At 37.7% G+C, this 18,062-nt stretch overlaps 1 protein-coding gene across 2 annotated transcripts in view; it reads right to left on the bottom strand.

The window, feature by feature from the left end:
* The window catches only part of xrcc4 (X-ray repair complementing defective repair in Chinese hamster cells 4), a 235,000-nt gene that overhangs the window by 205,191 nt on the left and 11,747 nt on the right, over positions 1 to 18,062 (bottom strand). For both annotated transcript variants that reach the window (XM_007899745.2, XM_007899748.2), the window contains exons 2-3: positions 5,213 to 5,373; positions 3,353 to 3,543 (exon numbers count right to left, since the gene is read on the bottom strand). In XM_007899745.2, the coding sequence (XP_007897936.2) occupies positions 3,353 to 3,543; positions 5,213 to 5,351 (330 nt within the window). In that variant the 5' untranslated portion in view covers positions 5,352 to 5,373. The remainder of the gene's footprint in view (positions 1 to 3,352; positions 3,544 to 5,212; positions 5,374 to 18,062) is intronic.

Genomic DNA, 18,062 nt, shown 5'->3' on the forward strand with positions numbered 1-18,062 from the left:
CAGCTGTAAGAGCACAATCATCAATTCAAAATCCAGATGTTTGTCTACAGTCCAAGTGCAAGTTTCTTCCACAGCACTGCAGTATAAGTTTTATTCATGGAATGTTTTCTGAAAGCAATTACAAGTTCTATCACAGAGAACATAACTCCACGATTCTTTTAGAAACTATTCTCTGAAGAGTTTATTCTCCAACTAGGAGAGAAAATCTTTTTCTCTCCTAGTTGTGGTAAGGTGAAATACTTGAGACATGAGACACCAACTCCTGAGAGTACCAGTCTGTCTCCGTCACAGCCAGGTGAGAGTCACATGCAGAAACATATCACCATGTTTGAGAGTATCCAAACCAGAGTTCCACATATATATAATAATAATCCTTGCATTTGATATAGCGCTTTTCATGTCTTCTAGACGTCTCAAAGCCTTCACAGAATATACTGTAAAGTGAATTGACTGTACATTTATGGACGAAACGCGGCAGCCAATTGCGCACTGCAGTGTCCCACAAACAGTCGTGGATTGAGTGGCCAAATTGTTATTGCTTTTTTTTCTTGAGGGATTATTATTAGGCACGTAGAGTAAGGAAACTTGCCCAAAGTTTCACCCTGCTGGGAATCGAACCCGGGTTTCTCACTTGCAAGGCTAGTTCTCTAACCACTGAGCTACAGGACTCCACAACCACTGAACTACAGGACTCTGCGTATGCCACCTACATATGGAGATTTCCCTGTTTCTGGATTGCAATACGCACTCTCACACTCTCTCCCTGGAAGGACACACGATGCTTACCTAATTCCGAAGAATAGTTTGCACTAGTTGGCAAGAGCCAAGTTTTGGGGACCCCAGAGTGTATGTGTTTTGTTTTGGTCAGCAAGGCTTCTGACACATGCAGAAACCCATCACCATGCTTAACAGTATCCAGACCAGACTGTGACGTCTATGCACGTATGCCACCTTCATTTGTAAACTTATGTGTCAGGGATGTCATTTCATTCTCTCTGTGGAGGTACATACCCTGCTTATCTACTTGCAGTGAGTATTACATCAATAATTTATATTTATATAACGCATTTTAAGTTGGGAGGAAGTCTCAATGCGCTTTACACAGCTCAGAAGCAGCTAAGCGTGATCTAAGGCTTAAGGGTTCCAGCATGTGAGTTAGGGTATTACTGGAGTGTAACCAGCTAAAACGACAGAGCTTGCCATTGCGTTTTGCCCACAAATATACGGTCAATTCATTTTACACTCAATTCTGTGAAGCGCTCTGAGACGTCGAGAAGACATGAAAAGCGCTATATCAAATGCAAGGATTACTGTTATTATTATTAAGAGCACTGTCTGACAAGCTTCCCATTGCTTGTCCAGCTAGGACCACGCTACTCATTAGGGCCTTTGCTTGTAAGGTTAACAAGAGCTGAATGAAAAGAATTCCTGCTCCCAGTCACAGTGATTGCTGTCTGGAACAGTTAATGCCAATAGATCATGAAACAAGAGTGTAGCAATAGGACCACATATAATGCACCCATATAGAAACTTTAAAGTATAACCTGGACTATTTGAAAACTTCAGGAGTAGCGAATGCAACAAGTCAAGGTTCAATGATTTAAAAAATGCCACTGAAAATGAAGAGCCAATATGTGCACTGTACTCAGTAGGTACAAAATCCTAGCTCTACTGCAAGAGGAGATAGAGCGATATTATTATATTATGCCTTTTAAGTGAACAGTGAATATCTCTGAAAATTAATTGCCCAGGTAGGACAGTCTACGTTATGCAATTAAACATTTGCTGCACTTGCCATTGTACTATTACTGTTCGAATGTTCCCTTATAACTTCCAGAACACCAACACCACTGGAATATTATTTTGTTAATATTCTATGAAAACATTTTTTGCAAGCAAGCTATCCCAAATATTGAAGGCAACTAATAAAATTGTCTGGTATCTCTTGGCAATACATGAGCAAGTAACTGCATGTTTGCTGACATCGATCACAGGCTAAATGTGAGACAATGCCTCAGTGTTTATTTAGGTGGCAGCGGTTTGGCTGGTTAATCTGGAATCTTTGGCGGCCTCCCACTAGGTCATGCGTGTGGGTGGCCTAGTTTGCACTGCAGCTGGTGGTAAGACACAAGTGCCTGCCTCTCTGTGCACCAATCCCACTAAAGTCACTGTTGTTTTAATGTTGTGGTTTATAGCTTATTTAGTCCTTATAACAACTGGAAACCTGTCTTGCGGGCAACGTTATTACCAGGTTTATGACTCATGATCCCACCACCTGTTACAATGTTCAGTCATTATAGCGCCACTTTTCCACAAAATAAATACTGTAGAGCAATTAAAATAAAACTATGACATACAGAAGGTTATCTTTCACAAATATCTTTTTAAAATCACAAAACAGTAGCAATATTCAAATGCCTGGAACAATGCAATGTAATGTTCCAGCGCCCCGGGATAACTTTCCAACATGAAGGGCGCTATACAAGTGTAATTTGTTGTTGTTATAATAAGACACGTTTCAAAGTGATTTCTCTAGATAAGTACTCAAAACTGTTCCCTTAGAACCAGTTTCATTTTTTGATTGCCAGAAGTAAAAGAATTTTGAGTTAGATGTTCTCAAAGGGCAAAGTATTTATGAGAGGTGCAAGTTTTTTGTACCAATGTACATCAGGACCAAATACTTGCAACAGTTCCGAACCACTGCTTTCTCCTTTAAACTAAGAAATCACACTTAACTCCCATTTATCTTTTCCAGTTTGAGATGGAACAAAGAAAACAGACAATTTATTATGAAATAATTCTGTAGGATCCCATGAATATGTCAACCCAACTTAATGATGTGATGTTTCATGCAAACGTGTCAAGTCCATGATTCCTCCATGCACTGAAGGCGGAATGGTAGAATGCTGATTGTGGAACACGATATGAAAACACTTGTGCATGTATATACAGATAGAGATGAAAATCATATCAATTATCAAATATACTCATTATCAATCATATATGATGGGCATTTTAAAGGTCAGGATTGTGTAAATATTAATCATATTGATGCAGGTAATGGTGATTTGAATTCACTCTTGAACTAACTATCATTAAATATCTGAAGCTGTGATTAATTCTTAAGTGATACAGATGTACATTCTACTACAAATCAACTTCAGGGTTGTGCAAGCCTGGATATCACCACCAAAAGAGCAACTTAAAATTGATGTTTTTAACTAATTTATTTTGTGCATGGAAAAAAGTAAACACCAAACTCTATTTTGGCAAATGATTGCTACTATATCATTTCATATGCTTAAACTGAATGATTGCATTGATGGGTACAAAACAGAAGAAAAGTACTCACAGAGAAATCTTGTAAGACCTTCTCATAAGTGAAATTGAGCATTTCATCTGCATCACCATGTTTAGAGATATCAAAGCTGTAGTTTCTTGTTCTTCCTTCACCTGATGTCAGTGCTTGTCGTAGTTCAGCCAAATATTTCTCTCTTTCCATTTCGGCTTCATTTGCTTCTACAGTCATTTGCGTTTCTGAGACTATCAGCAAAAACAAAAAAAAGGCAGGCAAAATATTTTAAGGAGGTTTTACTATTAACTTTATCGATCTTAAGAATTCTGCAACAAAATAAACTCTTGATAACAAGACATATAACTTATCACAACCAATTAAGTGGTTGACATATGCTATCAATATCCCATTCACTTCCCACAACAAAATGGTAATAAGACACTTTGATTTACTTGTCACTCTGCTTAACATGTTTCTAATTGCATTCTAGAGATTCTTGAAAGTACATACAGTGTAAAATTGATAATTTGTCCTGTAAGATGGTGTCTTGCAATGCCTCCTCCACATTATTGTCCTCAGTAAGTAAGGGTCACTCTGCTGTTGTATATAAGGCCATTTTCTCAAGAAGTTATAGAATGATAGAAATTACATCTTAGGAGGAAGCCATTTGACGTATTAAACCTAAATTAAAGATTGAGAGGGAAAAGATGGAGGGGTTTCAGGATGGAATTCCAGGGAAAGGGATAAGGGGCAGAATAACTGAAAGCTTGTTCACCAATGATGGAGTGGATCAGGCAGGGGATGTGAAGTAGGCCAGTGTTTACTGATCACAGGGAGTTGCTGGGCAGTTGGGTTGCAGGAGATGGCAGAGGTAGAATGGGTCTAAACTATGGAGGCATCTGAAAATTAGAACAAAGTTCTTAAATTTAATTTGCTGGGGGATGAATAGCCAGGTGGAGCCAAGCAAGGATGAGGCTGATGGGCTCATGAAGCCTATTGCTGCGAAGGACATGAGCTGCGGAGTTCAGGATCGTCTGCAGGTTGTGCAAAGATTTGGGGAGTCCAGTGAGGAAGACGTTTGAATAATTAAGCTTGGACATAATGAAGGTGTGGATGAAGCTTAGTGAGTGAGCCCAGATGTAGGGTTTGAAGTCACGGATCAAACAAGGCATAGTGGTTTTGACCAGCTCCGTGAGTTGGAATGAGCATCTATGAAAAGTCGATCCTTTCAGCATCTGAGGTGAGAAGATGCCTCTGTCTGGTTGACATTTAGTTGTAAAAAGTTAGAACTTATCCAACTTGTCTGACAGGCAATTGGTCAGATCAGCATTGATTATTGAATTGAGGACAGAGCAGAGATAGCAGAGATAAGAGAGCAACAGAAATACTACAACAACAAGATTTCATTTATAGAGCGCCTTTCACGTTGGGAGGATGTCCCAAGGCGCTGGACAGTTGGGTTGGGACCCGAGCAGGGGGGAAATGGTCAGGGTGAGGGGAGGGAAGGGAGGGAGCGAGGAGGGGGTAGAGAGTCGAGAGGGGAGCTGAAGGCACGGTTGAAGAGAAAGGTCTTGAGACCTACCTTGAAGAAGGAAAGGGAGGAGGCGGCGAAGGCACTGGGGGATGGAGTTCCAGAGCCTAGGGGCTGAGAGCCAGGCCACCGATGGTAGGGCGGTTAGGGTGGGGGATGTGGAGCAGACCGGAGCAGGAGGAACGGAGGGTACGGGCAGGTAAGTAAAGTTCAGTAATCTGATCACATGAAGTAATATGTCCACGCAAATAGTGACATAAGAATAGAATTAGATTTACACATTATAAATATCTGACTGAACAATTTTTAAACTCAAATTATTTTTCAAGAAATAAATAGAATCACTACTTAATAATGAATATAGTATTCAAATATTGAAAATATACCTTTACCACTCCAAGCATGTTGTCCATTCCAAAGGGTCACAGTGAAACCTTTTCCCAGGTCTGTCTCCCAACTGATATGAAGATAATGCACAAAGTCTGGCACAGAGAGTGGCCAAATCCTGCAGACATGGCTCTCCATTCCTCTTCTGCCTTTCAAATTTCTGAAAGAGGAAAAACAGAATGAAAAAGGATAGCATCAAAAAATCCATTCTCTGTCAAAAGATTACACATTCAGACATGTGTCACTGTGATATTGGTGTTCCAGGACATTCACGGCATCGACCTACTGTTCTGAAAGCCCAGATTTTTTTTTAGAATATTATACTGAATGTAATTCCTATCAAGTTATTTTTTAAAATGAACTTGTTTTTATATTGCATTTGTATTTAAAACTTAGTTGGGTGCGATAGATTGATTAGACATGCAACCGTAGAAATTTATACCATGGAAAGAGGCCATTAGGCCCATCAAGTATGTGCTGGTTTTGTTGTTGTTGCTGGTTCTTTAAAAAGCAATCTTTTCAATTCCATTTAACTGCCTTTCCCTATATCACTGTAAAGTACTTCTGATCAATCTTTTAATTTATCCTAGATCCTGAACTTTGCTGCAGTGTCCTGTTACATCAGTCAAATTGAGGTTAGATATCTCCAGAAGGAAAGAATCAAAGGCAAGTTCAAAGATGAGCACCCTCCTCAGGCCAGTTTTATGCCAGGTAACAATAACAGCTTCTATCTATATAACTTCCTTCACACAGGTAGCATCTCAGAGTTCTTAAAGTATAAAAGTTAATATGTAGCACTGGCAGATAAACAATAAACTTGCAGTTAATATGGTACTTTTATAAAATGTCTCAACGATTCACAGAGTGACATAATTGTGATTATTTGGGTAAAAGGTAAAAGAAACAGCCAAATGGCAACACCAAAATCCCAACAGATACAATTACACATAAGGTAAAATTAATCTGTTCCACGACAGTCAACACTAAACTCACATTCCTTATTTGTCAGTAAAGTTTAGTGAAGTCTGCCTCAAAATGACAAGAAGAGCTGACATCAAAGAATCAAAAAGCACCGCTGCTATGAATGCCTGGCTGCCACAAGCCAGTTATCCCTGAGGTAACTTTTCTGATATATTCTCCTTAAACTTAAAAAGCCAGAAGAATCGTGAGGTCCCCACATTCACAGTTTGTATTCATTTTGAAAATCAATATCAAGCGAGCTCTTGCCCTTCTGCTACACAAGATATTTTTGTCCTCCCTGAGTTCACCTTAATGGCCCATTAATCGTTTTTCTGGGTTAAGGAGAAACGTTGATGGAAATACTTGGAAAATTCATCGCTCTTCAAAAGTCCACCTGAACACCTGTCAGAAAAGGAAGGTGGAACCCTCAGTCTAACATCTCATTCGAAGTGGAGCATCTCCAACAATACGGCATTCCCTAAGTGGTGCACTGGATGGCGATTTCAAGTCTACATTACAAATTCTCATCTTAGAAACCATTGTAAGGTGTTTGATGACGAGAACAAGAAAAGGCAAGATGACAAAAAAGCAAAATAATTCCCTCCCGTTTTTTGCTCTTTTATGCACACTTCAACAAATAATCACCACAGAAACTATCTTGAGAGAATTACATTACCTTCACTGACTCCTAATAATCACTTCTACAGTTGTCACAATAAAAGGATAACTTTACTTCCTTCCCCTCCCACAACTGGTACAGAACACATCTATACAAGACTCAATTGTCTCATCATGTGGGTAATTATTAAACTTAAACAAAGAGGTACAAAACAATCACACAAAGAGAAAAGGGCCAAAAATGTAATTGCTTATATGTCCTCATTCAACTAGAACAATTTACACTCACGTGGCTCCTTTCCAAATAGGAAGAATGCCTCAAGGCGCTTTACAAAAACTGCGTGGGAGCCAAACCTGGGAGGGTAGGGGGGACAAGAGTGTAACCAAAGCTAAAGAGATTTTTTGTGTGGAGCCAAGTGTGGGAGAAGAAATAGAGTGGGGAGTTCTGGATGAAGGATTCAGCTGGAGAACCAGAGAGCATGGTACTGGAAAGGTCAAGTCTGGAGGTGACAAAGTAATGACAAAGATGTGGATAAAGGATTCACAGGAAAGGTGCTATCTCAAATGCAAATTACTAGTACATATGATTAATATAATTAATTTTGAAATAGTTTCGATTCTCATTGTAGTGTTCAGAACTACCGCCATTTCTATGACGATATCAGCACCTTCTATAAGCATGTACATGACACTGAATACATAGCTGGTTGAGCAACATTAAAAGGCAATTTTCTTCAGTGGCATACAGGTACGAATGCATCCACAACAGGACACATTTATTGATGCACAGCTATTTCAATTGTGATTGGACAAAGAAAAAACATAAGTGAGAAAACAATGCAAACAATGCAAACTATAGTTCTTGATGTCAGTGAACAAGCCTTCACTGCATGACAAACAGCAAATCGTCTATCAGACATCCTCCTGATGTAAAAGGTGTAATACCAAATGCAAGGATTATTATAAGTGTCAACTCCCTTGGTCTCACGAAGCACATGCAAAACAATGGAGTTTCCTGAAGTGCATGGCCATGCAATGAGCAGCAAAATTCAATGTTATGATTAACTGCAGTGTGTCTTAAAGCATTTCGCAAGATATACTATAACAACAACTTACACTTATATAGCATCCTCCCACGCCAGGCGGCGTCTCAGAAAGCTTAACAATGGTGGAGCCCAAGGCCGAGCCAAGGGGAAGGGGAAGGTGACCTTAGGAGCAGTCGAAAAAGAAAGTCTTCAGGCATGACCTGAAGATGGGGAAGGAGGGGGGGGTGACGGGTTTGAGGGAGGGAGTTCCAAAGTTTTGGGGCGAAACTTTGCCTTTTAATGTTCTACTGTAAAGTGGAATCACTCTGTATTTTGTGGGCGAACAAATTTGTATTTCAAATTTAAAACACGCAGGTGGCTTCTGTGTCCAAATATATAAAATTTGTATTATTTTACGTTCCCCTTCCCTACATTATTCAAGGTCCTCATTCCAGATTTAAAACAGATCTAAGACTAGAATGAAACAAATCTTTCCATTGCTTCAAAAGCAATAAAAATACAGTATTACTTAGCCCTGAGGTAACTTTACAGTATATAGTGTAAGGATTATTATTATTATTATTATGTTGAATCTTACATACATTTACATTTTTTGCACTGGGTTACCTGCATAAAAATGGACACCATTTCTTAAGTTTAAGATAATTTAAATTTCTCACTCTTTGTACAAACCCCCAACTCATTTTCCCACGAACATCTTGATTATTTTCTCTCTTTACATTCCACCCCAAGAGAACAGACAATTTGCCAGACATGAAGGAGGGCAGGTGATGTGTTTCAAGGCCTTTTGTAACCAGCTGTTAGGAGATATTGGCTCAATTCCCTGCTTCTGTTGGTTAGTGCCTTGATGCTACCCTGAGAAGCTGTCTGAAACCAAACCAAATTCCCTCATTCCGCACCAACATCCTGCATGAATAGACCTTTTAAATTTACTATTTTTGTTTATGAATTTTATGTAATAATCTTAGAAAGAATTTCAGTACATCTTTAATATGCCAGACGATGTGCTCATATACTCTCTTTCACGCCAGGTATTGTGTTGAGGCTGGCACTACATGATCCGTAATGGGTACTTCAAGTGTATGAATTGCACCTTTGTCAATTGTACTATACTTACTGACCAAGATGGCAGTTAGCCAAATCAATGTGCCAACTGACAGTGCAGGGCATCTCATTAAAGCCAAAACATGCAAGAGTCAAACCTGACCAATATGAAAATCTATTTTAATGTTATTATTATGCGCAGTAAACCAGCATGACTCCAAAAATTTGCCACATGCTAAGTGCCTCACTTTCCGTTTTAGAGTGAATTTTATTGTGAAACTGGTATTTTTTTTTGACTTCTATTTATTTTAGAAAATCAAAGTTAAACACAAACTTTCATGCAACCCAACAACAATTTACAGTTATAATAGTGCCTTTCATGTAGAGAAAACAACTCAAAGCGCTTTACAAGGACAGACTGCGAACCAGTGAGATTTTTATATTTTCTGAGATTTCATTTTATTAGAATACCCCAAAACTTGGAAGACACACAAAACTATCTGTGAGATTCATTGCATTACAAAATGATTAAAATACATAATAGTGGAGTTAAAGAACTGTCCCATCAGTGAAAGGCAACAATACCTACAAAGGGACTGAAAAGACAGAAAGAAGCACTATGGCTGGATTACTGGGTTGATTGTAACTAATAAAGATCATAACACTAAACCTAATGAAACAAACAAAGTGCTTGGAGATAAACAGCTTAATTCTCAGCTGTTTAGGGTTCTGAATAAAGCTAGTGATTTACAAGCGTGGGTTGTGGCTAGATTGCTACCACCTGCAGACTAGTCTCAGATCTCACATGGTGAGGTGCTGATATACAATGTGACCTCATGTGCCCCAGGGAACAAAATGCTGGTTATCTTCTAACTGCAATCAATTAAAGTGCCTTGGCATTAGGCTTTATAGCGATGGGAAAAGATTGACTGTCCCATTCATGGAAGGCAAATAAAAGAAGGAAGATAAAGAAGGCTATGTCAGTGGTCTCTGAAAAAGGATCCACTGTAAGGCTTCATGCAGGACGAAATTAGTTCTGTTTTGATTTAATCAACATTATTGTGAGTATGTATACAAATGTGTTAACCTAAGAAAGAAGAAATTTGTTTTCTATCTTTGTTTTACCAAATCACTGGAACAAAAAGGAAATAGCTAGAATCAATCAATATGAGATAACTTTTCAAAACTATTTGAGAAGGAATTTTTAAAAAATCATAAAATCAGTTCATCGTCCATCCTTCAGAGAGCAACACTAATTATACATTTAACAAAATGCAGGCTAACAGATAATATTAAGAAAATTAACAACAGTGAATTTTGACAAAATATGAAGTTGTCTACTTGAATATATACTACATCATTAATTTCCAACCAGAGCTTACAATTTAAGGTTGTAGTGAATCTCACTCAAATTTGTTAATGATTTACAGTTTGGTTAAATACTAACACATTAATGTGAAAATGGATATTTTTGGGAAGAAAAGGAACAAGATACGACATGCATTCTACCTTCTCACACTATGAGTAAGTATATCTCTTATTCAATGCTCAATAAAAGATAAATCTTAATGTTGTTGCACCACAAATATGATTCCCCACGCACATACATAGACACAAAATTCAGTTCTCAATCACATTCAGTAGGAAAACACTGAGGGAACTGATTTCTTCCAACAAGGACCACAGAAAATTGGCTTCAGCGTTGCTGCATAATTGCATCTCCTCCTAGATGGTGTCAAGTGCTAGTGATAAATGTGTTAAAAGGGGGAAAAGAATACATGTATACTCACGGAATTTAAAAATACAATGGTCTACCCTTATATTTCTATCCCACATAAGCTCCATCAGGTAGGAAAGCAGATTACTCTAAATTATCATTTTTTCATAATTGCCATCAGTCAATCCAAATCACACACGTTGAATCGATTCAGCAGGGCTCCACTTCAACTTACCCTGAATTCCCAATACCCCACACTTCTGCCGTCAAACCACAGAATTAGCACAGCATATTTGGCTGAAATTTCAATCAATGTTACGTAGTATCTTGGGTGATGTTGGTCACTAATGATATGTCTCCCATTATAACTATGTATCGCCCAAGATGGTAATGAGAATTTCAGTGCACTAATGTTCAAAATGATAGCATTTTAAAGAAATAAAAATACCTCTTTCTCCATTCAGTCCATTGGCCAGAAGCTTTCCTGTCCCTATCACAACCTGAATAACAATAATAATAATCCTTGTATTTGATATGGAAACAGTAATTATTTATTAGTCATCTTCCAAATTGTTTTGCTTCCCAACTTGTTCAATGCCACTGTTTATTCACTCATTCACACTTTTGGCACATTCCGCTTAGACTTTTTCTCACTGGTCTCCTTAGCTCCACCATTCACAAGCTGCAACTCATCCAAATCTCTGCCACCCACTCCTCACCTGCACCAAACTCTGCACAACCATCACCCCAGTACTCACCAGTCTCTGCTGGCTGCCTATCTCCCAGTGGATTGATTTCAAAGTCCTCACCCATGAATCCATCCACTCCCCATATTACCCTACGTGAATACACGAAAGACGCTATATAAATACAACAATATGAACTTACATTTGTATAGCACCTTTCACAACAGGAAGACGACTCAAGGCGCTGGAAATGGAAGTAGTTGTTATTTATGACCTCATCATCCAACAATTATGGAGAATAATGGGTATTTACATTCAACTCAACAAGGTTTATGAAGCAATAAGTAGGAACCCAGTTGTGAAGTCGATTGGCCGATTGTTTTCTGGGGGCAAGAAAACTTTAAAAAGCTCTAAAAAATAATGATAATTTGGTCACTCAATTCACAACTGTTTGTGGGACACTGGTGTCTGTACAATTGGCTGCTGTGTTTCGCCCAAAAAATCCACAATTCACTTTACAGTATATTCCTTGCTATAGTATATTCCGTTAAACAAAATAGTCAATTCACTTTACAATATATTCTGTGAAGTGCTTTGAGACGTCTCAAAGACGTGATAAGCTGCTATATCAAATACAAGGATTATTAGTCGGGCTTTTGAACTCATGTAGTATAGGCTGACACTCCAGTAGTAAGCAGTGTTTGTGGTGTGCTGCAGTGTTGAAGATATGTCCTTCAGATGAGATGATAAAACAAGTTCTTGTTCCTATCTGCTTGGGTGGATGTTAAAGCTTTGAGATGTCTCAATGGTGTGATAAGGCGCTATATCAAATGCAAGGATTCTTATTATTATATGTTTAAACCAACTTTGCTTGCATTTCTAGTATATAATTTGCTTCTTTTAATGGCTTAGAACTGTCCAAATTACAATGGTGTGTGTTCTAAGTACATAAACTATGAATAAAGTAATCTATCAGTACCTCACCAATATCACCAATAATGAGTAAAAAGGGTACATTTGTGTTATAGTGAAAATTTGAGCAATTATTTGCTCTCCTTGGACAGTTTTCAAAGTTGCCCTTTGGAAATTAGCTACAAAAAGATCATACTACTATATACACCACAATAAAGAAACCATTTTTGAATGGATATGAGAATAATTCACTGGATGGATGCTTTATAGAAAAATACATGGAAATTCTATTTATAACCTATGCAGAAATTGGACTCTATTTTCTGATAATTTACAAATAGTTTACAAAAAAGTCTTGAGTTAAAGGTGTATTTACATTATGAATGGAGGAACGTGAGAAATGTATGAGAATAGCTTTCTGCATGTGAATTTCTAGAAGCATGGATGAGATTGACAATAACGCAGTATGGCTCATGACAAAATATAGTACAGTACGTTCAATGGCAGATTTCTAAAAAGTAATCCTTAAGGATAAATGCGCTGTAATATTCTTTGGTCTTTTTCTATGTGTTTCATTATACAAACAAAATAGGATTCTTAGAAGGTTTATTCAAACAAACATTTTGGGTTGTAGGACTGTATTAAATATTATGAATATTCTCAATTACTTTCACTTTGATTCTCAAATTTCGTCAATCAAGCCTTTCTTTCTAATGAAAACTAAAACAAATATAAAAAGCCCTCAAGACATGGTTAATTTAATAAATTCATTTCTTGGTGCTGGTCAAGAACTCTTGATTAAAACATCTAAAAACAGTCTGTTTCTAATCTAGATTGGTTTGCTGATTCATATTTAAAATTTTCATTCTTGAACCAAGTTAATTATGTGTACTAAACAATATTTGACTTCTCTATCCTCAAGTTCCCAATTCATCTGCAAATTATGTATCCAAGACAGATTTTTGATTTCTATAACTAATCAATGGGTCACGAAGGGTCACTCATTCTAAAAATAATCTGTATCTGCAAATTACTGAAAGAATTAATACTTTTGATTTTAATGTTTTTTCTTGTAGTAATCAAAAGGACTGTAAATCAATAACAACAAATTACATTTGTATAGCGCCTTTCAAGTCGGGAGGACGTCCCAAGGCACTATTTAATCAATAAACAGGTGTATTTTCAGGATCTATTGATGTCAATTGTTATCTATTGTGCTTCTTTGCCTCCTTTTTATTTCACTGCTACAATCTATATAATGCCCAGAGGAAACATTTATCATCGTTAGATTTGCTTCTTTTCATGATTTCAAAGAAAAACTGTGAAACAGTAGTCATGCTCTGCCATCTCACTTATTGCAAGCTTTATTTTTTCCATTCAATAAGTGTCTGCTTCTTCCAATATAATCTAGTTTTCACTGTTTTATGTTTTCCAGTTCTAATTCTTGCTAGGGTAATAATAATGATAATAATAACCCTTGCATTTCATATAGCACTCATCAAGGCATTGAGATGTCTCAAAGTGCTTCACAGAATATATTGTAATGTGGATTGACTGTGTATTTTGTGGACAAACACAGCAGCCAATTATGCATAGCAGTGTCCCACAAACAGTCAAGAATTAACTGCCCAATTTTTTTGAGAGGGGAGGGATTAAGGGTTAGGGTTACCCCCAGAAAGCAATCTAACAACCGGTTACAGTTTTTCAAAATTACCCCTTTTTTATATTTAATTTATACAGCTTTTCAATATTTAATTAAAGGGTACAGTTCCACAGGCACCTACAGTACGCTCCAGTATCGTGTCCAAGTGCCTATTCTTCATTCATCAGTCCTGACAGTGTGTTGGACAAACTCTTTCTAGACAAATTGCCTTTACTCTACTCAAAGTAAATCATAAACTTCTCAACAAAGCTAGTGTCAAATAGAATCAAATGTTTTTAATTGGACTCAATACCATACTTCGAAGATCTAGGTTAATATTAGACATCAGAGCATCAATATCTGAAAAAGTGATGTCCTACATGGTAACTACAGTTATAATCAGTTTTGTTTTAATGGCTTAATTTTTAGTTGTCAGATATTTTCCTATAGTTGGCATCCTAGTTTTTTTTAAAAAAACTTATTTAGTGATGCCATTTTGAGGAGAAATCCCACAGAGAAGGAAGAAAAATCATGCCAAAAATGTCAGGCCAAGACCATCTTAAGCACTTCCAAGTTGTCGAAAATATCCCTGTTAGAATTATAATCCATCATTTGAGTAATCTGTAATTTATCATAGGAAACAAAGTCCCAAATGTATTACTGGATAGACTGGTATTCATGAATACAGTCAACCCAATATGTTTGTCAGATGCATAACATTAAATCAGTTATGCATGAAATATACATTTTAGCATTTTCACCTGGTACAAATATATCAACATTCACATATGCAGAATAGGCAGGAAGGTCGCAGATAAAATCAAATAGAAAAAGGTGAAGAAAATCAACATTACTATAGGAAGAATATTGCAGAGATGGAGAGAGTAGAGCATAGATTTAGGATATTACCAGGGATGAGAGGACACAGCTACCAAGGAAGTCAGAGAATAACAGCAGCAAATTATATTTATATAGCACTTTTCACATAGACAGGAATGTTCCCAAAGCACTGGATATTTAAGAGTTTGCACTGACCTGGGGGTTGGAATCAAGAGCGTTGGAGGGTTGACACCTTGGGATAACAGTATTTATAAATATAAGCATTCAGTATTAAAGCACAGAAATAATGCTAAACCTGCATAAATCATTGATTATGTCATAGTTCAAATGGCAGGATTTGCCATGCCCTTCGGTCTGATACCAAACAGCAGTCCTTGCAGCAAAGTACTAGGCTTGCCCAACTCTTTTTTCCTGCAGCAAAAATATATATTCCCTAAAGCAGCAATTGTGGAGAAACTTCACAAGCTATTCCTGCAGCTGGGAAAGCATGAGGAAATGTGTGTCAAAGTGAACCCAAGGTTGTTGCCAATGAAGGTCTCCAACTCTGGCCACCAACCACTCCATAATCTGTCATAACTTGGCCACCTGCACATCAGATATCCAACAACACCAATCCCCTTAAAAAATACTAATTATGCCAACCCTTATGTTTTCACCAAACTGCACAAAATTCCTTTATGCAGAACCGTTGATACACAAAAAGTGTAGAGACTATTTGTTGCACCAACAATAGTAGGATATTTATGCACAGGGACATACAAGACAATAAAACACTAAAATCATCATTTGTTGCAAGTATATCAGAGGATTTGAATGGATCGATTTTGAGATACTCTCACTCATTTTCAAATCCCTTCATGCCCTCGTTCCTCCCTACCTATCCAAGTTGCTTTCCCCCTGAACAGTAATAAGCAATTCAGAGCCAAGTACACTGATCATTTCTTTTGTTTAGATACATTGTTACTGTAAGACAGGAAGACAGGAACAATAATAATTCTTGCATTTGATATAGCGCCTTATCATGTCTTCGAGCCATCTCAAAGCACTTCACACAATATACTGTAAAGTGAATTGACTGCCTATTTTGTGGGCGAAACTCAGCAGCCAATTGCGCACAGCAGTGTCCCACAAACAGTCATGGATTGAGTGACCAATTTATTATTATTATTTTTTGAAGGGATTATTATGCCCAGAAAGTGATCCACCAATCGACTAACGACCGAATCCCTACTTACTGCTGGGTAATCAGAGACTTGTGGAATAATAATAAATAATAATCCTTGCCTTTAATATAGCGCTTTTCACGTCTTCTCGACGTCTCAAAGCGTTTCACAGAATAGACTGTAAAGTGAATTGACTATATTTGTGGGCAAAACGCGGCAGCTAATTGCGCACAGCAGTGTCCCACAAACAGTCGTGGATTGAAAATTACCAATTTATTATTGTTTTTTTTTTGGAGGGATTATTATTAAGGTGTGTGGGTTAAGGAAACTAAGTGAAAATGTCGAAATGAACTCAATCCAACCAGGATCAAATGGTTGATTTTTATAGATTGTCAATATTCTTATTTTTATCAGTTGTCAATATTCAACATAGCATCATAACTCTTCAAAGGATAAACAGTGGATCCAAAAAAAACAATACCGACTAGGATTTGTTTCAACCTATCTGGACATCTTTTCTTTTTAAAAAAACTATTCAATTTCCTAGAATCTAGGTGCAACAGTTGCAAATGACTTGGAATAAAACAAGTCATCAAAACAATAAAACAAGTTAAAATAAGGAAACTTGCCCAACATTTTATCCTGACAGGAATCAAACCCGGGTCTCTCACTTGCGAGGCGGGTGCTCTAACCACTGAGCTACAAGACTCCACAGTGGATAGATTTACAGAGACTTAGGGAGTCGGTATGGATTCAGGTGTGAGACAAAGTTGGATAGAGACTTGGGGAATCGGGATGCATTGAAGTGTGAGAGGAGACAGATAGAGACTTTGGGAGTCAGGATAGATTGACGTGTGAGGGAAATCGATAGAGACTTGGGGGAGTCAGGGGATGTTTGAGGTGTGAGAGGTTGATGCATAGAGACTTGGGGGAGTCAGGGGATGTATTGAGGTCTCTGCTTCTCCATCTTGTTCTGTTGTGTGTGTGTGTGTGTGTGCGTATGTGTACATGTTGTGCATGTTTGTTTGGTGTGTGTGTTGTGTGTGTCCATCTCTCTCTTTCCCTCAATTTCTCTTCATGTTTCTGCGTGTGTCCGTGTCTCTCTCTCTCTCTCTACCTCTACTGCCCTGTGTCCCTCTCTTTGTTTTGTGTCTCTCTCTTTCTCTCTCTGCAACTCTCTGTCTCTCTCTCTGTCACAAAAATAGAAATCTTCATAAAAACAACCAAGTTTATTAGGTGGTCAACCACAAAGTACATTGTGTTTGACCTTCACAGCACTTATTTTACTGCTGATAGGAATTTACAACAATGAAAATGAATGACATTGCATACCGAAGGTACCAAACCGTAGGTACACAACATCTGTTTGTAAGATCAATGGAGGTTTAAATTTACCAGTAATCCATCTTTCTGGGGTCTCTATAATTTTTTTTTACAGCCTTATTGTATGTCCCACAGGAAGTAATACACATTCCTGAATCTCTTCATCTCAAATTTTGGGAATATTTTATCAATGCCTTCTCGAATTTTAAAAAAACATAATAATTTGAGTTTAAAGGCAATATAGCTATAAAAATACTCCTCCCCTCCCATCCACTATCATCAACATAGCTCATAACTGTGAACAAAAATGCTCATTTCCCCTGTATGTACCGAACATTTTACATTGGGTGAGGCCAATGATTTCTGAGCAGCTGAAATCAACAAGTTGTTAAATCAGCCAGCAGCACATTAAATCTAAACATATTAGATGTAGTGTAGTTCAGGGCATTGATTCAATAGATACTGTAATTTTCCAGATACACCATTTTTTGTATTTGGTCAGCTGGGTTTACGACACATGCGAAAACCCATTAGCATGCTTAAGAGTTTCCAAACCAAACAGAGATGTTGTCAGTTCTTGAAGAACAAGAACAAATGCATTTGCTCAGAGATGCTGATGCAGAATGGAGAGTACCTGAAATGTATCCAGAATACAACCTTTGTGGGTACACCTAATAAATCTCTTTACTTGGCTTTATTTTCTTTGGTCAGATGGGTGTTTGACACATGCAGAAACCTGAGAATTCCATGCATCCTCCCTACACGTGGAAATTCCAGAGATAAATTGTTGAAATGGAATGCACATTCTGTCTCTGGGGGGACGCATCCTTCTTACCTAATCCCGGAAAGTATTAGGTGGGAGATATGGAACAGGCCAGTGCCCGCCAAGCAGAGGGAG

Source organism: Callorhinchus milii, unplaced genomic scaffold (genome assembly GCF_018977255.1).
Source record: "Callorhinchus milii isolate IMCB2004 unplaced genomic scaffold, IMCB_Cmil_1.0 Scaffold1, whole genome shotgun sequence".
In the NCBI taxonomy this organism is placed as follows: domain Eukaryota; kingdom Metazoa; phylum Chordata; class Chondrichthyes; order Chimaeriformes; family Callorhinchidae; genus Callorhinchus; species Callorhinchus milii.